Below are 23,297 nucleotides of genomic sequence, written 5' to 3' on the forward strand. Positions count from 1 at the left end.
TCTGCTACTAGAGTATTATCTAGTCGGGATCCTGCCTCTATTACACCCTTGTGCCCTTCCTCAGGATTGCGGAGTCCTGGCCAGTGAACTCCACAGGGAAGAAACACGGAGGCGGCGAAAGCTAGGATATCCGTGGGTCGGTAACGGAGAGTGCTGCTCTCCGGTGAGATCAGGTCGCCGGTAGTAAGACACAGGACTCAAGGCACGGCTTAGTCTGTGTTTACTGCTTTATTGTATCTCTGCTCCTTGCTGTCCAGTTCTCTGCTGATCCAGCTTTCTGGGACCCAGTCTCTCACCTGATCTCCCAGTCTCTGGCCTGATCTCCGGGTCCCTGGCCTGATCTCCGACTATTAAGAGAAGACTAGCATATTTATATACCATGGGGGTAGTGGTAAAAGCTTTTAGATACTTTGTGAGATATTCTATTTACATGTGGAAGTGGGTTTCTGCTAGACTATTGTCTACCTGTAAAAATCACACACAGGAAGGCATGGTATGCATAGAGCCAAAGGCCATGTTTATGTCAAGGCATCTGTGGCGGCCACTTCAAAGGGAGAGACAGGAAAGATGCCAGAAAGCACCTTGCTATGAAAAGGAGCCCGCAGCACATTCCCCGAGCTGCATGAGCTGTCCGGTGTGAAGGGGCTTCGACTTTTGCATAACAGAGGTCTCCCAACAGGGCGTATGAGCCTTCCAGGGCTAGCACTGAGGCCCAGTCCCAGGCACCCAGCAGTCATGTGGGCTCTTTCCACTAAAATTCAAACTTTCTAAAAGCTTAAGTTAAAGCAGAACCAATAATTTTCTCTGCCTTGTTTCAGAGGAAAAGAAATGCAGTATAATTACTTACATGTGACCTCGAGTATAGTGTGAAATAGTAATGTTTATGAAGTCTTGTTAAGAACATGCATGCAGGGCCTGGAGTTAAGAGCAGTTAAGAGCACTGACTGTTCTTGCAGAGGACCCAGGTTCAAATACCATCACCCACATGGCGGCTAACAACCGTCTATAACTCCAGTTCCAGGGGATTCAGTGCCCTTGTCTGTCTTCCACAGGAGCTGCATGACATGGATGCACTTTCATACACGTAGGCATAATACTCATACACATAAAATAAAAATAAATTTTTTAAAGAAGAACATGTATACATGCATGGGGGGGCACTAAATTCACTAGCAAAATATTACAACTGCAGGAAAAGCTCATAGGTAGAAATCAAAATACTAGCAAAAATAAAATAACCATGTGTCATTTTAAAGATTTTTTTCACTCTCATGCACATTCCCATACAGAGATACACACATGTATTTAAAATAAAATTTAAATTTAAAAAAAGTAGGAGGGCCAGATGTGGTGGCATACACCTTTAGTCCCAGCACTTAGGAGGCAGAGGCAGAGGCAGGCGGATCTCTGTGAGTTCAAGGTCAGCCTGATCTACATAGCAAGTTCCAGGCCAGCTGGGGCTATAGGGAGACCCCCGTCTCAAAAACCAAAAAAAAAAATTAAATAAATAAACGAAATTTTAGAAGGGCCTTGAGAGACAACTCAGTAGTTAAGCATACTAGGTATTCTTACAGAGGACTCAAGTGCAGTTCCCAGGTAACTCACTACCTCCTATAACTCTAGTTCCAAGGACTCTAGTGCCTATGACTTCCTAGGGCACCTGCACTCATTAGCACATACTTCCACACAGACACATACTCATACATGTAATTTAAAATGTAATAAAAGTAAATTCAGTTTTTTTGTTGTTGTTTTGGTTTTTTGTTGTATTTTTTGTTGTTGTTTGTCTTTTTAAGACAGGGTCTCCCTGAAGCTCCAGCTGGCCTGGAACTCACAGGATCTACCTGCCTCTGCCTCCCAAGTGCTGGGGCTAAAGGTGTGTGCTACCACACCTAGCCTAATTTTTTTTTTTTTTTAAATAGAGTCTCACTTTGCTGCCTTGGCTGTCCTGGAACTCACTACGTAGATCAGGCTGACCTCAAACTTACAGAAATCTCCCTGCCTCTGCCTCCTGAGACCTGGGATCAAAGGCATGTACCACCACAGCCAGCATAAAAATACATTTTTAAAAAAGATTATTTTATGTGTATGAGTGTTTTGCCTCCATGTATGTATGTGCACCACGTGTGTGCCTGGTGCTTACAGAGGCCCATCAGTTGTGAGCCACCATGTGGGTGCTGGGAACTGAATCGGGTCCTACATAAGAGTAACAAATGATCTTAACTACTGAACCATCTCTTCAGCTCCAAAATAAATCTTTTAAAAAATAAAATAAAATCTGACTTTTACAGAATTTACTCAACAGCATGTCAATGTTGACTTTGTCAGAAGATGCTCATTTTGAAATTCTCTCTCTTTTTGTGGTGCTTACTTGTGTTCAGTATGTTTGATTTTATTTCTTTCCCTTTAGTTTGTCCAGAAAAAGAGATTGGTATGCAGAAGAAATCCATACAGGATCTTGGAGTATCTGCAGCTCAGCCTGGAAGAGGTGCGTGTCCCGTGTATCAGTTCAGCTCTTGGTGAGCTCAGCCCTGCGGGCTATCCCTAAACCTACCTGCCAGAGCAGCTCTGTATGGAGGAGTTGCTGACTTTTACAGCTGAGTGTTAGAATCACCTTCCTAAATGGCACTCCTCAGCCTGAATACTGATAATAATCAGTTCTGAGACATGTGCCTGGGCTGAAGCTCAGTGAGAGCACTTGAGTGGCATATGAGAGCCCTGGGTTCAGACTCCCAGCAAGGAAAAAAAGGGTGTTTGAACATGTGAGGGTTTTGTATGAACCCTTTCCACCTCCCAGGTCCTCCTTCTCTCTGCCCTCTTTTCTCCCTCCTATTTTTTTTAAAGAATTTTTTTCCATGTACATCTTTATTGGATGTCTGTGCATTTCATACAATACATCTTAATCATATTTAAGACCCTCTTCTATCTGCACCTCCCTATAGCCTTCCCACAGGGTTTCATGCATTCTGTTATATATGTAAAGGCCTTTCAAGTCAAGTTTGTATATCCACAGTGTGAGTTCATCCACTGGAGCCTGGTGAGCCAATCTAGCATCACTTCCTTAAGACTCTAGTGGGTGTGGTGGCTTACACCTTTAATCCCAGCACTTGGGAGGCAGAAGCAGGCAGATCTCTGTGAGTTAAAGGCCAGGTCACCTAGGACTATAGGGGAGCTATAGGGGAAACCCTGTCTCAAAAAGACAGAAAAAAAGAATATCAGCTCTCCCTCACTCAGCAGTGATCAGTTGCCAGTAGTTCCTCAGCTATGGTTGGGGCCGCCTGCCCATTTCCCCAGCTGTATATGTTTTTTGTCTAATTGAGTTTGCATGGGTCTTGTGCATGCTGTCACCATTGCTGTAAGTCCATATGAGCAAGTTCCCAGAAGCTTGGTGAACTCTGTTTTCTTATGGTCATGCACCACCCCTGGGTCTTACAATCTTTCTGTCCTCTCCTCCGAAATGATCCCTGAGCCCTGGGTAGGTGACATTTAATATGAGTCCTATCTAGAGACACACACTCTGCAGTCTCTTATACTCTACATTTTGTCCTGTTTTGGCCTTCTGTGTTCATCTCCCTCTGTTGTATGAGAAGCTTCCCTGGTGAGATTTGAGTGATGCATTAATATTCCCTCTACCCCCTATTCCACTATGCTCCATGAGACTTAGGTATAGAGGTTGCATTGTAGATGTGTTGCTTAGGGCTAGGCATTTCAGGGACACTTGTTCTCTATGTGTGAACAGTTGTAGAATTCTATAACAGTCTCCATTTGTTACCAAAAAAATTCTTTAATGAATGATGGTGACTGGTATACTTGTCTGTAAATATAAGGATACATATTTAGCATACACCAAGAAATTATGTTTGTCTAGCCAGGCGTGGTGGCACACACCTTTAGTCCCAGCAATTGGGAGGCAGAGGCAGGTGGAGCTCTGTGAGTTCAGGGCCAACCTGGTCTACATAGTAAGTTCTAGGCCAGCTGGGGCTACAGGGAGACCCTGTCTCAAAAAAAAAAAGGAAAGAAAAAGAAATTATGTTTTGTTGGTACTGGAGAGATGGCTCAATGGTTAAGAGCACTGGCTGCTCTTGCAGAGAACCTGGGTCCGATTTTCTGTTCCCACATGGCAGCCAGCAACCATCCGTAACTGCAGTTGTAGGGGATCCAGTGCCTTTTTCTGGCCTTCACATGCATTGCACGACCTGGGTGCACTTACATGCATGCAGGCAAAACATTCATACATACATATAAAATAAATTTTTAAAAAGAAATTATATTTGTCTAAGGATATGACAAACAGGGTTTTCTCTAGGCTCTATGACCTCTTCAGCTATGTGTGTTTAGCTATGTTTACAGTGCCACATCTGATTTTCCTCTCATTGAGTAAGCTTTAAATCCAATTAGATAGCTGTTGATCCCCCCTAGATAAAAGTGCCACTACTGCACCACTGTAGTTTGTTGTGCCAGTTGTCGTTGTGTTTATTAGGCTTTAAAGCTGGGGTTGGACCATTGATTGATTTTTCTCCCTTAGCAGCTTGCATGGTATCCTCTAGAACCATGAGAGATAATCTTCAGGGAGGAGGCTTCTAGGTCAATTCCAGCTCCTCTGCTCCAAGTGCTATGTTCAAAGTATGTCCTGTCTTCATCAACAGGGTCTTCAAGTTCTGGGAGGTAATCAAGAACTATGGCAATAGCCTGCATTATTTTGGAAGTCTCTTGGACTTCCTTCCATTTTTTTTTTGAGACAGGATCTTGCTACATAGCTCAGACTAACATGAACGCAATATCCTCCTGCTTCAGTCTCCCAAGTGCTAGGATTAGGGTGTGCACCCACGCACTCAACTTAATCTTTCTCATCAAGATTTCAAATTGCCTGAATGTTATATCACTTATTTTCATCAGCTTTTTAAAAGTACATCTATATTAAGATATAATTAATGTACCATATAATTCATCCATTATAGGCTGGGGATATAGCTCATTGGTAGAGTACTTGCCTAGTATTCACAAGGCCCTGGGTCAATCCCCAGCACGGAAAAAAAAGCACAATCCACCCAGTGTGGCAGCACATGCCCATAGTCCCACCTACTTGGGAGGAAAAAGAAGGAGGGTCATCTGAGCCCAGAAATTCAAGGTCATTAGACAATATAGCCAGACTGTTTGAACAAGAGTAAATAAAATTACATATTTTTTCAGTTGCAGAACTCTGGTGTTTAGTCTGCAGGTCTGACTCCAATCACATACTGGCTGCTTTAGCAAGTGGGTGGGGTCCAGGTATTTCCTTCTGCACAGTCACTTAGCTTTCCCCACCCAGTGCACGGGCTGTGTTCTGGTTGACCACAAGCTACATCGTCCTATCCCTCTGATGTGGCATTGCCTTGGTTGAGCCCCTCCCTCCCTTCTTGCTTCTGTCGGTCCTGTGCACAGAATTGTCTTTCTGCCAGGGGAGGTAGTGGGCACCCCTCCTGGGTTTCTTTGGTAGCTCTTGCTGCATCTGGCACAGCTCTTGACCTTCATGTGTAGGTGTCAAGAGGAGCCTGTTGGATTTGTCCATGTCAGTGGTGTTTTCAGAGCTGTGTCCAGAGGAGAGTACTGTGTCTCCCTAGCCCTCAGTTTCCTACATGCTTCCTTCCGCTCAGGGAGGTCAGCGATACAGAGCTCAGCTCTCAGTGTAGGAAGGATATAGGGAACATTACCTCATCTCTTCATTGGTTAACCTGAGACTAGTAGGTCCACTCTGAAATTCAGTAGCCACTAACCACAAGTGACTGCTTTGATTTAAATTAATTAAAATTGAATAAAGTTCAAAATTCTATTATCCAACCTCCCTGGGCATATTGATAGTCTGCTTAATTATGTACTTGGACATGTAGGAACCTTCAGCTGAACTTCCATTCACATCTGGGTTGTTCAAAATCTAGTGGGAAGTGCTGGTGGAAAGAGAGGAAAGGACTGTGGCTTTGCTCTTCCCCTCCATTGATTTTTTTTTTTTTAGAATATTTTTATTATTCCAAAGAGAGGTGATTTTTAACATTTCTCCAGAAATAAAGTAGGTTACATAAAAATATATATACAGAAGTTTAAGGGTGGAAAAGTAGGGATAAGAAATCAAAGTCCCCTTCATTGATTCTTAAAGTTCATTTGGAATCATATGACTAGCCAAGAAATTGTTTTTGTTGTTGCTGCTGCTCCTGCTATTACTGACCAAACCCAGGGCCTCATATGTGCTAGGCAGGAGCTCTACACTGAACTGTACTCCCAGCCCCAAACAAAATTTAAGAGACATGTTCTCATTGTAGTGGGCAGTATTGCTATAGGAGTAGAAAGATTGGGCCGAAAGAATCTACAGCAGACCATTTGTAGATGGGATTTCAGTGTGCACTGAAAATCTGATTTCATATCAGTGAGGAAAGGACAATGGATCTGTAGTGTTGTGGCAAGCTGGTGAGTCATTCCTGTGGAAAGAGAAAGCTGTGATCTTATCTCCTAGTGTGTGCTAAGATAAATTTCAGGCCAGCTAAAGGGGAATATGCCAGGCATGGTGGTGCATGCCTGTAATCTCGGCCCTTAGAAGATGAAGGCAGTAGGATCAGAAGTTCAAAGCCAGACCTAGCTACATAGAAAGTTTGAGGCCAGCCTGGGCTACATGAGACGCTGTCACAAAGACAAAAAACAAAAAAATCAAGACTGATACATACCTTTGAGAGATGAGTAAAGTCCCCTAAGAAACCATAATGCAGATTTCATCACTTAAGAACTTAAATTCATGTCAGGACCAGGGGTGTAGTATCAGTCAGTCATAGAGTGTTCCTGTGGGGGCTCCAGGCCTGGTTCCTTTCCCAGGAGACCACAGCATTGAAGAAAAATGGGGAAACTGAGGTTAAAAATTACTTAAATACAGCTAGACATAGTGGCACACGCCTTTAATCTCAGCACTCAGGAGGCAGTTGTAGAGGCAGGTGGATCTCTGTGAGATCGAGGCCAGGCAGGTCTGGTCTACATAGCAGGCCAGCTGGGGATACAGTGAGACCCTGTCTCAAAAAATAAAACAACAACAAAAAACACCACATACTGTAGATTCAGATTAATTCTCTTAATTTTTTTTTTTTCAGTCTTTTTGAAACAGGGTTTCCCTGTAGCCCCAGCTGGCCTGGAACTCACTATGTAGACCAGGCTGGCCTTGAACTCACAGAGATCCACCTGCCTCTGCCTCCTGAGTGCTGGGATTATAGGCGTGCGCTACCACGCCCAGCAATTCTCTTAATTTTATCTCCATAATTACTTCACTCTGAAATTCTGATCCCTGCTTCAAGTATATTTGCTCTAAATGGCCTTTTTTTTTTTTTAAGAAAAAAACTTATAAAAAGGTTTAGTGTACAACGTAATGGGCTTTGTCATGACATGTTCATACACACGTGTATTTTGTTTCTGTTGGTCATCCTCCACTGCCCTTCCCTGCTCGCATCTTTCTGGACCACATGTATCCCACAACCCTCTCTTCTTCCCCACTCCCTCAAGATCTCTTCTTCTCTTCTCGTGGTCTCCTTTTTACAGTTTCTTTTATGTGTATGCGAGTATTGCGTGATTATGTGTAAGTGCACCCCTGTTGTGCAAAGCCCTCAGAGGTCAGAAGAGGGCATTGGATCCCCTGGAACTGGAGTTATGGTCGGTTGTTAGCCACCATGTGGGTGCTGGGAATCAAACCTCGGTCCTCTGCAAGAGCAGTCAGTGCTCTTAACCACTGAGCCAACTCTCCAGCCCTCTCCTTTCTACTTTTTTGACCAACATACCCACACATAAATATAAATCTAGATTCCCATATATGATAGAAAACATGCTCTGACTCTGAGTCCATCCACTTTCCTACAAATGTCATGATTTCATTATTCTCTCTGGCTAAATGAAATTCCATTATTCATATGCACCATGTTCTCTTCCTGTTGTGCATCAGAGCCTCTGGTAGCTCTCTGTGGTGACTGGTGGGGGCTGGTGGCACCTTGGAAGGAGGATGTAGGGCATGTCCTCCTGTTGTGATTCTTTGTTCAGCCAGCCTTTTCTGAGAGCCTCCTGTCTGTCAGACTAGGTAGGTGCTCAAGATGTGAGCAGGAAGAGGACCTTGACCCTGTTATGAAATCTGCTTGGGGCAGAGAAAGGGAGGGACATTTGCTGCTGTGTGAGAAGCAGGTTGACAACTACAGCGACTATTCACAGCACCATCCAGTCTGTTGTGGCACTGCATCGTCTGGTAATTTCATGGAAGAGGGAACACCAACAGGGGTGTGTCCCTTATTGACCCTCATTGATGACTGCGTGGGCTCAGAACCAAGGCCTGAGAGGAGGAAGTCACAGAGAACAAGGACATTAAAATATAGTAGTGGGGCTGGAGAGATGGCTCCGCGGTTAAGAACACTGGCTGCTCTTGCAGAGAACCCAGGTTCAATTCCCAGCACCCAGCAGTTATGAACTGTCCTTAACTCCAGTTCCAGGGGAGTCCAAAGCTCTCTTCTGACCGAGAATTGCACAACACAGGTGCACTCACATACATGCAGGAAATACACTCATACGAATAAATAAATAAATTAATTAATTATATATAAATGGTTGTGTGCTAGCCTTACGTTCTGTGTGCAAGGTACTGTCTGTGCTAATGACAGATATGTGTATCATGTCCTTAAGTCCTCACATCACCCTGTGGGCACCCCTAGATCCCGTTGTGACCTCTCAGACAGGGAAAGAAACTGAACCTCAGGGTGGTTAAGTTCCCTGCTCAAGGTCAGTTTGTGGACTTAAGCCATCTTATCCAGCACCTGAACTGAAGTGTTTTTCCTGAACTACCAATGATAAATGGGTATTGATAAGATGCTGGTGAATGGGTAGCTCCATGGTATAGCACTTGCTTAGCATGCCTGAGACCCTGGATTTTAGTCCTCTCTGTGTTAAAGACAGAAGCGAAGCTATAGGCAAAATATAAGTGGAAGTAAATATTTGCCACATCAGCAGCACAAGATGATGTTGTGCCATTCCTCAGTTTTCTCATGGGTAACATTCTGAGATGTGTCCCCAGAGGATTTTAGCGAAGATCAAATGAGATGTGACATCAGTTGGGTGCCTTTCCTGGCAGGCATTTACCAAGGATGCTAACATGGTATGGTCCCAGTTTAGCTTCCCTCTGTTGTTCTAACACAGAATGGCAGGTACTTTAATATATTTTTAATTTTTTTATTTGTTTTTACTGTGTGTGCATGAGTGTTTTGCTAGTATGTGTGTGCAATGCTTGCAGAGGCCAGAGAGGGCACCAGATCCCCTAGAACTGAAGTTATAGGCAGTTGTGAGCCACCATGTGGATGCTGGAAATTGAACCTAGGTCCTCTGCAAGAACAACCAGTGCTCTTAACCTCTGAGCCATTTCTCCAGCCCCCTTTTATATACTTCTTAAAGTTTTTTTCTCTAAATTTAAAATTATTTCAATGGAATTTTCTTTCTTGTAGAAAGATGTGGTTATGCTAAGGGAGGGCTTTTTAAAAATGTCTTGCAAATCCTACTTCCTGTCTGCTTATTCGATGTAATAATTAAAAAAAAAGTTCAGTATTGGACATGACATTGGTTCAACATAGTAGTGTGCATGACCTACCTCCCCAATGCCATTTCTGACACATACAAATACAACAGGTCCTACTCAACCCTGCCTTCATTCCTTCCCTGATAGCAAGCTGTCCTCTCTTTGAGGTGGTGATGTGGGTCATAAAGTAAGAATTCACAGACAATGGTTACCTAACTGGATATACCTTTCCCTTGTTGGACACTGACAGCTTTAACTCCCATGTGTTCCACAGCTGGCTCCTTCCCTGCCCTCCTGTTGAACTGTGCCCATGGCAGACCACCACACATTGCCATGCTTGCTCCATGTGGATATTCATTTGGGGGTCATGTGACCACTGAGCCAGGCTACTGATATGCTCCATTGCTGCTGAGAGGCCTGTTCTTGACATCTGGTTTCCAGTACTGTGCTGTGGGTGCTAACCTGATTAAGCTATGTGATGATAAAACATCACTGGCTTCCCTTCACTTGGGCACCCAAAAGGGAAAACTTGCTTATAGAACCAGCTTCACAGACCTCTGGTCTCCTGTAGATTTGATCCAAATAAAGCCACCTCAGTGAAGACTCAAACCCAAGACTGTTAGACTCTGCTCAGTCTCCTCTGAAACAAGAAAGGCAAATGTGGCAAAAACCACAGTATTTAGAGTTAGTAAGTAGTGAGTGTTGAGGAGAGGAGGGCCAAAGTGAGACTGCAGCTGCCTGGGGACCGTGGGCAGCTGCTCAGAGAAGTAGAACAGAGTATGGCCTGGATCCACTGCAGTGGATCCAGCTGCTTGGGCCTAAGCTGAGGCAGGGTTTGGGGTTCCCTCTCTTTCAACACAATCACTGTGCCTGCACCAAAGGGGAGCTAGGCTCCCTTGTAGACTGAGGGAACAACACAGTCAGCTCAAGAGATTTGTGCAAGAAAGGTGTTTTCCAGGCAAAAGCAAGTATTCTGAAGAAGACGGGCAGAGAGGGGTTAATTAATTCTGTGGTCAGGAAGGACAATCAACATGGCAGATCAGGAGGAGGCTTGGGAAAGGGCTGAGCATGTTCAGGAAAGCCAGACACGAGTCACCACATCCAGCTTACAAATAGTATGTTCTAATGAAAAGTAACTGTTTTCCAAAACAAAAATAAAGGAAAATAGTCCTTTCATTTTTGCAAATCAGTGCCAGGTCTGGCTGTGTAGATGCCATGTGGTCTCACCACAGCACAGGCTTCAGTCTTCTGCCGTCACTTCTGTCTCCCACCAAAATGGGGGCACATGGATGAGACTGACATCCAGACAGCCTTGAGAACTGCTGAGAGGCTTTGGGTGGTTCCTGGGGGTTCACTGAAGTGCTAGACCTGCACCTCTCAGTCCTGGACAGTTCTGTACCCTCGGGCCGCCTGCCCCTTGTTATATGTGCACTGGATTGGGACCAGAGGAGACAGTGAGGAAAGAAGCTGAGCCCTGTTTGGCAGTGCCTTCCTTTCCATAGAAACCTGAGGACTGAAGAGGGGGGGTACCATGCTCCTGGCACCATTCTATACAAGGGGACCCTCCTATTCTGCATCTGGTGATGGCAGGCAGTTTGTCATTGGTCGTGAATTTCACTTCTTGTGTCTTTAAAAATCTTTTCATGTTAGAAAAGTCAGGCTGGGGATGTAGCTTACAGGGTAGCTGAGGTATGCATGAGGCCTTGAGTTCAGCCTCCAGCACAAAAGTAAATAATAAATAAAAAGTACACCAGTATCACTGTGAGCTAGCGTTGGTACCCACCATGCTGGTCTCCTGGGAGTCTATTCAGCTGATGGTAGCTCCTGACTATCCTGGACAGGTGAAGCTGGCACCACATGGTTGTTTGGACATCAGAAAACTATTTTTATTTCCATTAGGCTCAATCCCAGAGCATGCTACAGTTGCTTTATGCCTAAGCTACACACCCAACCCTAAGAATGTGGCACTGTTTCTAACAGTCACTTTCTCCTGCTTTGTCCATAGGCCTTCTTCCTGGTGTATGCCCTGGGGTGTCTCAGTATTTACTATGAAAAGGTAAGGACTTTTGTGTAGACATAATCCCCTTTCAGTTTCCATGTGTTGACAGCAAGTTGTACCCATTCCTGTACAGCTTTGACACAAGTGTATTGACTTCAAACCAGTGAAACAGGAACTGAATTTTTCCTCCAAGTTTTGGCCTTGGATCCTCACTGGATCAGTTTGTATAGGAGCTAACTTCCACCTCTTCATGCATTTCACTCTCAGAGACTAACAGAAGTGCAATTCCTTACATAAAAGCAGGAAGCCTGGGGCAAGGCAGTACTCAAAATTACCAACAAAAATCAAACTGTAAGTGGGATACAGCTCGGGTGTAGAGTACAGCTTGGCATGCTGGAGGCCTTGGGCTCCATCCCCAGCACTATAAATATTAATCAAACTTACTGGTATTTAGTACCTGCATGGCACAGGTACTAAATGCACTGTTTCTTTTTTGTTTGGTTGGTTTCTGCTTGCCTCTGCCTCCCGAGTGCTGGGATTAAAGGCATGCACCACCATGCCCGGCTGGATTTTTTTTTTTTTTTTTTTAGTTTGAGTCTAGGGGGTTTGTTTTGGTGTGTTTTTTTTGTTTTTGTTCTTGAAACAGGATCTCACTCTCTAGCCCAAGCAGGCCTTAGACTTGAGACAACCTTCCTCCCCCAGCCTCCTGAGAGCTGGAATTACAGGTGTGGGCCATGATGCCTGGCTCTTACCCTTACCTCTTCCTGGTAAGAATTGTACCAAGATAACTGAGGCTCAAAGAAAATAAGTAACTCAACAAAGCCACCCAGCTAGTGTAGTCCAAATTAGCAGTTAAGCCCTTGTCTGAGTAACTGTAAAGCCAATGGTTTTGACTGGCCTGTGGCCATTAGAAGATAGTCAGCGGTGGTACCCCTTGCTGACCTCCAGGCAGAGGAAGAGAGGAGCCTGGGGGCGTGGGTTCTGTCGCTTAGCTAAACTGTGTGTCTCACTGAGTGACTGAGCCCCAAAATAGCTGAAGGATTGACTCCTTTACAAAGCACTGGAGCAAAAAAAGAAACTTCCCAAAGGTTACTTGCTGTTACTGTTTGTGTTACATGAGAAAGCATTCTCGTCGTTCCGCTCTCCTGGAAACAACTCCCTCCTGAACCCGTTGGCCCATTAGATTGTGCTATAAGGTAACAGGTCTCTAATCTTACAGGTTAAAAACCGAGCACTGGAGCATCTTTTGTTTTTCAATGAAAATTTTATTTACAAATTATTTTTTACTTTTCTGAGCATAGCCTGACATTACAGTACTCACTAAAGGATCTATGAAATGTTTCAGCACACTGCCCTCCAGCTGTGGTGGGCTTGTTACACTTAAATACCATAGTACATGCTGGTTCCTCTGTCTAGAATGTCCTTCCTTACCTCCCCACATCTCCCCATAGCCTCGCACCCCTTGCCCTTGGCTGCTTCCCATTCCCAAATGTTGACTTTTCTTTCTTTTCTGGTGCTGAGGATGAAGCCCAAGGCCTGTGCACGCTGAACCTGTGCTCTACCAAGCTGCACCCCAGCCTCACTGTTGCCTCTCCTGAGCCTCTAGAGCTCTGCTGTCCAGTAGAAGTAGAACGAGAACCTCAGCTTGGAGCCACATGGATCATTTTAGATTTTTTTTTTTTTCTTTCGGTCTTTTTGAGACAGGGTCTCCCTGTAGCCCCAGCTGGCCTGGAACTCACTATGTAGACCAGACTGGCCTTGAAGTCACAGAGATCCACCTGCCTCTGCCTCACGAGTGCTGGGATTAAAGGCATGCACCACCACACCTGGCTCATTTTAGATTTTTTTTGGTGGCACATACTTGTAATCCCAGCACTTGGAGGCAGAGGCTGGAAGACTGGAGCTCAAGACTAGCCTGGGCTATAATAGTGATCTCTGTGAGTTCAAGGCCAGCCTGGTCTACATAGTGAGTTCCAGGACAGCTGGGGCTACAGGGAGACCCTGTCTCAAAAAAAGACCAAAAAAAAAAAAAATGTGGAGTTTTTTGTTTGTATGAATTTTTTTTTGCCTTCATGCATATAAGTGAACCATGTGTGTGCAGTACCTGTAGAGGCCAGAAGATGGCATCAGATCCCCTGGAACAGGAGTTGCTAGCTACTATAAAGCTGCTAGGAACTAATCTCATATCCTCTGTAAGAACAGACAGTGCTCTTAACCACTGAGTCATCTCTCCAGCCCCAAGAGTATTTTTTTTTAAAGCAAATGAAGCTAATTTTAATAATGTATACATAGTTCATTTAGCTATTCAGGAGATCTGGGAATGTAGCTCAGTGGTAGAACACTTGCCTAAGCATACACAAGGTCCTGCCTTTCATCCCCAACACTGCAAGGGGACAAAGTGTGATTAACTTGACAGAACCAGAACCACTGAGATTCCTTACATTGTTCTCATTGGACCTTGGTGTGCACATTACACTTGCAGCACTGTGTTGCAGCAAGCCAAGTGTGGTCACTGTCACCCTGACATTGTGGGTCAGGTCTGGCTGAATCCAGCTGGCAGAAGGATCCTGTTTCTCTCAGCCCCACACTAGTATGGATATCAGTTCCCTGGCAGAGTGGGCATGAATACATGTATAATGATGCCTTTTTAAAAACAACTTTAGGAGCCTTTAACCATACTGAAACTCTGGCAAGCCTTCACTTCGATCCAGCCCACCTTCAGGACTACCTACATGGCCTACCACTACTTCCGAAGCAAAGGCTGGGTGCCCAAAGTGGGGCTCAAGTACGGGACAGATTTGCGTGAGTAAATCTTGTCGGGGGTGTGAGGATAGGGTCTGCCCCTGGTTCACCTGGGAGGTCAGGTGGCTACCTGCTGTTGCTGAGGAGTCTTCTGCCTGGTTTCATTTCAAATGTTGGGTGTTTGGGTGGGGTGGGTTAAGTACAGAAAGAGAAAAGCGGTATGGGGGAAGCCTGTGAACAGAAATCTTTGGGCTTTCCAGCCTGTTTGCTCTATATAGGAAAGTGTGCTATAGCAACCACCTACCTTGCCTTAGCGAGGGCTGTATGATTTTTGCCTGTCTTATATCCTTGCAGCCTCAATTGCCTTGTCCTCCACATAAGAGGAGCCATGGAATTGTAATAAGCCCAGCTGTCACTCATCAAGTGTGCCTTGTCAGTGCTGTTTTAAGTCCCTACCACGCCCAGTCCTTGTGGCAGCCCTTTTCTCTTTTCTCTGCCCTATGTGCTCCTGCCCTCACTTGTCTGACAGAACTGCAGTTTGGAGAGGATGGGTCATGTGCTCATAACAGTTTCTGAGGCCAATAACTTACAGGCTTTGAATTACAGTGTGCAGGTACACAAGCATTTCTACTGGTACTGCCTCCCTGATAGATGGTCTCAGAGTTCAAGTCTGGCTCAGGTGAGCTCTGCACTTAGTAATCCCAGAGGGCCTGCAGTGTCAAGAACACAGGTGAAGAAGCATGTACAGCCCTAGCGGCACTTACTGGGGAGCAGAGAAGGAAGCAAATGTAGAGCCAAGAGTGGTGGCCCAGACCTTTACTCTCAGCACTCTGGAGGCAGGGGCAGGGGCAGGGGCAGGTGGATCTCTGTGAGATGGAGGCCAGACAAAGCAACTTCCAGTCCAGCTACAAGGAGACCCTGTTTCAAAAAAAAAAAAAGCACATGTAGTTGTAATTTCAGAGTGAAGGAAATGAAGGACAGCACTGAGTGGTGGGAAGGACCCCTGGAGGGTGTGAACACAGTGGGGGGTGGAGTCTGGGAAGAGCACCCTGGGCAGAAAGAATAGCAATCACAAAAGGCTGAGGCAGGGCACACTCGCAGGTTTCAGGAAGAGTGTGGAGGCTATGGCCATCCCGTGGGTCAGGCTGGGACCAGATCAGGGGTGCTTTGGGTTCAGAAGCCTTAGGAAGATTCTGAGCAGAGAAGTGACCTGAATTGAGTAGGCTCCTCTGTCTTACTAATGACTGAGAGGACCAATGGAAGAGAGATTGGTTGGTGAAGCCATGGCAACAGACCCACCAGCAGAACAGATGTGGCACTTTCAGGTGGAGGAACAGGCAGCTCCTGGGCACTGGCTCATATTCTGAGGGTATTTAATTCATTCAATGGAGGCAGGTCAAGAGTACTCTCCTGAAATGCCTAGAAACAGAAGCATTTTGGGTTTCAGACTTTAGAATACCTGCATGTACAGAATGCACTACCTTGGGAAGGGGACCTGAGTCACAGCACAGGCTCCACTATGGTTCCTAGACACCTTGAGCACTAGACTGGAGGTAAGTGCGCGACACTGCTTTACCATTTTATGCACAAAACAAAGCTCCATGGTCTGGAAGTTTCTACTTGTGGCATGTCAGCATTCCAAACTTCACATTTGGGGATGGTGGGGGCATAGCTCGAGGGTAGAGCTTTTGCCTTGCATGCGTGAGGCCCTAAGTGTGAACCCCAACACCAAAAAGAATTCAGATTTTGGAGCCTTTGGAATTAGTGATGCTCACCCTGAATTGAGAGAGGAGCTGGGCAGTCTTGGGGTGCTAGAGTGCTTCAAGATCGACTCCTGGGTTAATAAGCTTGTATCTTTGGGTTCATTCCTTAAGTCACTGAAACCCATTTCCACATAGGCCGCATGAGGGTGCTTCCTGGGTCTTTTCAGAAGTGTTCGTGAGGCCCAGATAAAAATTTCAAAGTACTGGAGAGGCCTCAAAGTCATAGCCTTGAGGTCTGGGCCTGCCATGGCTTACTCCATGTTTTGTTTTGTTTTGTTTTGTTTTAAAAAGCTCAGTTTAGTCTTCCAAATTCTTAATGCTCTAAATAGACTATGCTTAACCTGGGCTCATGGGATAGTCTCCAGGGGCACCAGCAGCCCTGAAGTTCTCATGCCTGTCCCTCTAGTGTGAAAGATCGAGCCTTGCCCCTCCTTCTGGGATGAAAGACTTCCTTTGTTTCTGCCATCCCAGATATCAGGCACAGATGGCTTCATGGGGTAAGCACAGGTGCTCTGGGGATAAGTTTGCAGAGTCTCAGGTAGTTGTGTTGGCCACAGGTCATGTTCTCTCTCTTCACTGATGTCTTCCCTTCTCCTGTCAGCCCAATCAGCAAGGCTATCAGGATGCACCCAGAGGCAGCATGGGTAATAGAGAGCTCTTGGAGCACTGCCAGCCCTACCTCTTATTGCCTGGATGACTGCAGATGAGTTCCTTAATCTGCCTGAGATGTTTTCCATGTGATGTAGATAAAACACCTTTGTAGGTGTGCGCCACCATGCCTGGCTCCCAGATTGATATTTTAAAAAGAAAAGAAATCATGGTGGGGCATGCCTGTAATCCCAGCACATGGAAGACAGAGGCAGAATGGCTGTGAGGTTCAGGCCAACCTGGGCTACAGAGTGTGATCCTGTCTCACAAAGCAGCTAAATGAACAGAGGAGGGGTTGAAAGGAGAGAGACAGGAAGGCAGTCAGAAAGCTTTTCTCTGAGACCTCTGGGGCCTTGGCATTCTGGCCACTTGCATGATTAACATGGCACTGGTCTCCATCTCATGCCCCAGAGTCAGACTGGCCAGTAGCAGCAGGAGGGGTTCTCTACACTCCCTGCTTTGGCAGTGCCAGCCTTGGTTAAAGGGAACAGCTCTAAGCTCTGCATCTTTTCCATGCTTAGCTGCTGCTTTTTATCAGTATTAATGTCAAAGGCCGGTGACACAATCACATATACCCTAAGACTTCCAACACAGGTCAATCCCAGGACCATCTTGTCCTTAAGGTTATGACTCCTGATAAAGGGCAACTATAAGCACCACATATAATCAGAGAGTCTTGTTTAAGTTGGTCCTGTCAGTCACATTTCATTTTGGTGGCTATTCTCAGAACAAGTGATGAACTTTAAGTCAAGAGCAGCTGCTGCTCCTTTGGATCTTGATCCCCTAGAGAAAGTTTGGCCAGACCTCGGAGGGAGGGAGCCTTTCTGTGGTCCCCTCCACAGTAAGAGGATCCCTGCCAGGCTTTCTTGTCTCCTGGAATCATTGTATGCTGGGTGTGTGACTATTAGCCTCCTGCAGCTGAGGAATTTCAGTGCAGAGGGGCTGAACAAGTCACCTAGACCCCACAACAGACATGTGCAGGCACAGGGCTGCCTGGATACATGTTCTTCTCCCCAACACCTGACTCCTTTTGCCATCCAAGAAGCCAAAAGCCCACTGCATCTTTCTCTTGTATTATGCACACATGTACACACATGCCCATGCACACACGCAGGAGCGGCCTAAAGTCACGCAACTTGGGGTGGCAGAGACTGGGCAGGCAAAGCTTCTGAGTTCCCATGCACCCCACACCAGGTTTCCTTCACTATACCACACCCCAAAAGTAGAGAATTGAATATGTTGGATATTTACTTAACATGACCTGAGTTGCTGAGTACTTGAAATACAATTTAAATAGGAAATGAGATTCTGAAATGAAAACATGACCCCAGAAAACACACACTAGCAAGATCTGACTCAGTGGAGGGTTTCCGCAGTGTCCTGAGGTGACTACAGGATCCCACGTCCTCGAGAAGAACAGAACTTTTCCTTGAACCTTCCTCCATTGGGTAGCTAGTTCAATGTGTTAGCAGCAGTAATTCCCATTGCTTACAAATGCAAGGCCTGGAGGCTCGGCCAAAGCTCTCACTCTTAGTCATGGGAAGTCAAGCATTTCTGATTGGTGGGCAGATGGGCTCCAAAAGGTGCTTCAGGGTTCTGGCTCCTGCTTTCTTGTCTTTAGCACTGGCTCCAGCTCTAGATCAAGGGCTGAGCATGTCTAGACTTAGGAGTGGCTGTGGGCCAACCTGAAAGTGACATAGTGCACAGTCCAGGCTCAGGGACTAAGAGCCCTGGAGGAGGCAGAGATGGACTTGATGAGCAGCTAGCCTGTTCCTGACAAAGCTCCTGACACAGCTCCTGGCCTCCAGATAGTCCCCTGCAGAGTCCCACAGTGCCTAGGCCTAGGCTCCTTCACTGAGTGGCTCTTTTCAACCTCCATGGACTGGCTTCACCCTGCGTGGTAAAATGGAGGGCCTTTCCAGATAGAGCAGTGCACAGAGAAAGAAAATCCATGACCACTCAAAACCAAAAGCTTACTTGCTTATGTCCCCAAGAGAAGGGCAGACTGGAAAATGGGTGGAAAGATTAGTAATGGCTCTTTTTTAGCCTCTTGACTTTGGATTTCTTTTTTTTTTTTTTTTTTGAATTTTGTAATTATTTTTATGTGTATGTGTGTACTGCCTGCATGTAGGTAAGTGCACCCATGTATTGTTCAGCTCTCTAGGGCATTTGAGGCCCGCTGGGCCCTGTGCTCCAAAGGACAGGAAAGCAATGCCAGGCATGGTGCCTCAGGTTTATAATCCCAGCATTTGGGAGGCAGAGGCAGGAGGACTCCTGTGGCTACAGTTTTTGTTGTTTGTTTGTTGTTTTTTTTGTTTTTTTTTTTTTTGTATTTTGTATGTTTATCTGTGTGTGTGTGTGTGTGTGTGTGTGTGTGTGTGTGTGTGTGTGTGTGTTGCATGTGACCGCAGGTAGGTACACATGAGGTCAGAGTAAGATGGGTATCTTCTGTTCTCCACCTTATTACCTTGAGACAGGGCTCTCCCTGAACCAGATGCTCTTGGTTTTGGTGGGCTGGCTGCTAGCCAGCTCTAGGGACCCACCTATCTCCACCCCTTGGTGCTGGGGTTACAGACATGCATAGCCACGCCCTAGTTTTGATGTGGGCACTAGGGGTTCAGGTTCATAGCCACATGCTCATACAGGAAGTGCTCTTACCCACTGAGCCATCTCCCCAGCCTCTGAATTTCTCTACCTGATCTTCACCAAAAAGCTGAGAAGCAATCCCTAAATTTCATAAAAACAGGCTTGAGTCTTGTTCATTTCCAGCAGTACCTGCTACAGCACCAACCAGACTGCGTACTCCCTCACTCTGAAATTGGTTAGTTTGGAGTGAAGAGCAAATATTCTACGTTTTATAAACATCACAGTTTAGATACAACTTCACAGGCAGCCTGAAGAGTAAGGAGTGAGAGACAGATGGGAGTCATGTGTGGCTGGGGCATGACTTGGGAAGAATTAGCCCCTGGACTGGGTCCCCAACACCAGGAAAAAAACAAAAGGAAGGGCTTGTGCTTGACTCTGGGTGCTGCTTGTGGGATGGGGTGGGGTGGGCAAGAGCACAGGGTCTTGGCAGCAGATTTGACTCACTGCACTTTGTTTCAGGGGGAGAAAGAGTTTGGATTTGAAACCAGGCAGCAGGGCAACGTGTCATGCAGATAGCTGGGTGTTTGCCTCCCTTTAGAGAGGAAAGCAGCAAATAAATGAAGCAAGCTTTTGATTTTGAGTGGTCACAGATCTTCTTTCTCTTTGCAGTGCTCTATCGGAAAGGCCCTCCATTTTACCATGCAAGGTTTGGAGCAACTTTTAAATAAACTAATGGAAAGAACACAAGGACATTTCTGGCTTCCAGTTCATCAGTGCCACAGGGACCATTCCTACAGGCCCTGATGGGGTTGAGAGTAAATGTGAAGGCTGAGCCTGGGGCGCAGCTGGGTGGTAGAGCACTTGCCTAGCATGTGTGAAGCCCTGGGTTCTGTTCCTAGCACCACAAGGGGAAAAAAAGCAAGCCTTCCACAGTGCCCTTTCCTCTGTAGACAGAGTGCTCTGTAGGGGTGGAATTGTGATTCTGTGTTAAACACTGAGTTAATCTATGGGTAATGTTCAGAGCATCCAGTGAGTATGTGTCCAAGCAGGTGCGAGAAGTTACAGCTTTCACCTTGGGGAAAAACATTCCCATCCCTTCTGTAAGTCAACATTGAAATCAGCCTCGAGGTTGGCAGCTCCCCATTGAGCTCGTCAGTAGTTATTCTCAACAGCGGTGTAGGCTTTTAGCATCAGGCATGTGAATTTCTCCTGTGTGAACAGTTGGATTCATGGTTTTCTGTTCAGAATGCCCTCCTATCTTCCAGCTATTCTGTCATCATCGAGCTAGTCGACGACAACTTCGAAGGGTCCCTCCGCAGGCCTTTCAGCTGGAAGTCACTGGCCACCCTGAGCAGAGTCTCAGGAAATGTCTCTAAGGTACGACATTGGCTTTGACTGGCTGTCACTGGAGTGGTTCCATTTTTATTCTTAGACATAGTAGAACTTTTAAAATATAGTCATTTATACCACCAAGTAAGGCACACACACCTATAATCCCAGAACTTAGAAAGGAAAGCAGGAGGATCGTGAATCTGAGGCCAGCCTGGTGTCCCCATCTGATGGCATGTGTGACATGCATTTACTGTTGTGAGTACTGTGGGCCCAGCTTCGTCACATCTCTCACCCTCTCAATGATTATAAATGGCAGGTTCTTAGAGGAAAGCCGAGCCCCAGGAAGAAAGGGGAATGCCCAGTGAGTCTGCATACGGTGTGTCCTAGCACACACAGGGAGGGCTGTGGAGCACCCCTGAGCACCCTTGCTCACACATCCACACTTGTGAGGTTGTTTCATGGGCTGTGGAAATTGCTTTCCTTTTCTCAACAGGAGCTGATGCTATGCTATTTGGTTAAGCCCTCGACCATGACCAACAAAGAAATGGAGACCCCAGAGTGTATGAAGAGGATTAAAGTTCAGGTGTGTAAGCACAGAGACAGGTCCACAGCATCCCAACATTCTGTGAGCTGAACTTAGTCCTCTGGAACAGGGGTCACTAGAAGCCAAATAAAAGTGGTCTGGCTGTGGTTACAAAAAGCCTCTTCTGGCCCTGTAAACCTCTGTTACCTTCTCCCACTGAATTCGTTAGACTCGTAGCATTCTGCAATCCTTTGCTGCTTTGTCTGTTGCTCCCGGATCACCAGCTGTGGGTAGGCCCTCCCACACAGCCAGGCCAGGATCTCCACAGTCTCATTCCTAGAGACTAAACATGCCTCTCCCTCCTTGACCTTCTCCCCACCCTTTCAGTGCTGGGGTAGAACCCAGAGCCTCACTCGTGCTAGGCACTGGCACTGCAGCTCAGCCTCGCCCTACCCCTCACATCTGACTCCTCCGTGTCTGTATTGAGTCAAGCCTCCTCCTGCCTTGACTGATTTTCTTCTGCTGGGGCTTAGGTTCATTGTCAAATCAGCGTTGTATCGATAGTAATGTTTTGGTGCCTACAGGACTTCTACAGTATCTTTGGCTCCTCCCCTGACAGCTAGTGTGTCTTTCTCTGTGCTGCATCTTCCCGGTTCCCACTACCCTGTCCCAGGCAAACCTTCCTATTGTCTCCAGGGCCCCAGTGCCACCTCCCTCCATTAGTCCTACTCTTCTCCACTGCTGATCAAAATCTCCTTCTCCTCTCTCAGCTGACCCAGCAATCCCAGTACCCCACAGACCAGGGCCCAGTGTTAGAGACTCCAGTCCTCACTGCTGACGTGTGCTGGGAGACACGTGCACCCCCAGGTCCTCACAACAGCAATGTAGACACCGTCCCCCATAAAAGTGATGGCCGTACCTCACACTCTCCACATCTTCCTCCTTTGAGACTAGTTAGGGAATCCTGTGAAGACAGCTCTTTGTGGAGTATGCTCCCTGATTTCAAATGCTTGGAACACTCTTCTGTTTTTGAAATTTAGTTCTTTTACTCAATTGCAGGAGGTGATTCTCAGCCGATGGGTTTCTTCCCGAGAGAGAAGTGACCAGGATGAGCTTTAACCATTCAACCTGATTCCTCATTTCACCAACAACACTTACTGAGTGTCCTGAGATGTGCCAAGTTTAGGGCTAGGTTAAAAAGTCCTTTCATTATAATCTCCCATTAATTTACCAGTTGGAAAGGGTATGAAGCCCTTGGTTCTAGAAAACAATTAGTGTTTTAGAAGATAAAATCACACAGGAAAGAGAAAGAGACTGAAGACTCCTCCCCATGTTCTTGAGCCAGTCGCTCCTGGCTCTGGCTGATCCGAGCTCCATACCTCTGGACCAGAACCTGACCCCTGGGGAGGGAGGCCTCGCTGAGCCCAAGTCTCCACAGCACTTTCCAAGCAGCAGAGAACTCTATTCTGAGTTTACCTGAGAACACAATAGTTAGCATTGACACAGCACTCCACAGTTTATAGAGTGCTGTGTCCATAGACCACATCATGCATCTCGGCGCCTGCATCGCATCAGTCTACCTCAGAAAGTGTCAGAGCACACTTGAGGCCACACCCATGTTCTGTTACTTTAAATAGAAAATAGACTTGTGTGACTCAACTTATCCAAGGACTTCAACCAACAACCCAAATGTTTAAAACTCCATCGACTATCTGCTGGGGACTTCTGTATCATGGGAAGCCTGATTAATTCTCCGTGAGCTCAGTATTTGGCGGGTTTGTGCATAGACTACAATATTGTACAGTATTAGCTTAAATTACATCTTGCTTTGGGGAGCTTTTTATGAAATAAAAATAAGCAATGAAATAATGTATTTGGAGAGACATAACGAATGATTTATAGCAAAACAGGACAAACCTTGCCTTTTTATGGTTACAGAGCAGTGAAAAGTTACTTGAAGGGCATTTAGTAGTAAAGGGGATGTCTTAGTCCTTTTTTTGTATTGCTATAGCAGAATACCTGACGCTGAATAGCTTATTTGGTTCTTGGTTTGGGTAGCTGGAAAATCCACACAACAAGACACAGGTTCTGGCACTCTGGTGGAATCACAGTATGGTAGAGATGTGAGAAAGGAATTGCCCTCTGCAAAAA

The 23,297-nt window shown here is 46.0% G+C and overlaps 1 protein-coding gene across 3 annotated transcripts in view; it reads left to right on the forward strand.

The window, feature by feature from the left end:
* Positions 1-23,019, forward strand: part of Tsen2 (tRNA splicing endonuclease subunit 2) — a 46,016-nt gene extending 22,997 nt beyond the window's left edge. For 2 of the 3 annotated variants that reach the window (XM_008854904.3, XM_017794820.2), the window contains exons 6-12: positions 2,411-2,488; positions 11,559-11,609; positions 14,216-14,354; positions 19,961-19,997; positions 20,557-20,668; positions 21,117-21,206; positions 22,206-23,019. In XM_008854904.3, the coding sequence (XP_008853126.1) occupies positions 2,411-2,488; positions 11,559-11,609; positions 14,216-14,354; positions 19,961-19,997; positions 20,557-20,668; positions 21,117-21,206; positions 22,206-22,265 (567 nt within the window). In that variant the 3' untranslated portion in view covers positions 22,266-23,019. Of the gene's footprint in view, positions 1-2,410; positions 2,489-11,558; positions 11,610-14,215; positions 14,355-15,741; positions 15,848-19,960; positions 20,669-21,116; positions 21,207-22,205 lie in introns of those variants that run through there. The other variant, XR_003847268.1, reaches the window with a different exon arrangement.
* The last annotated feature ends 278 nt before the right edge of the window (positions 23,020-23,297 follow it).

The sequence above is a fragment of the Nannospalax galili genome, unplaced genomic scaffold (genome assembly GCF_000622305.1).
Source record: "Nannospalax galili isolate Female #2095 unplaced genomic scaffold, S.galili_v1.0 scaffold406, whole genome shotgun sequence".
Taxonomy (NCBI): Eukaryota; Metazoa; Chordata; class Mammalia; order Rodentia; family Spalacidae; genus Nannospalax; species Nannospalax galili.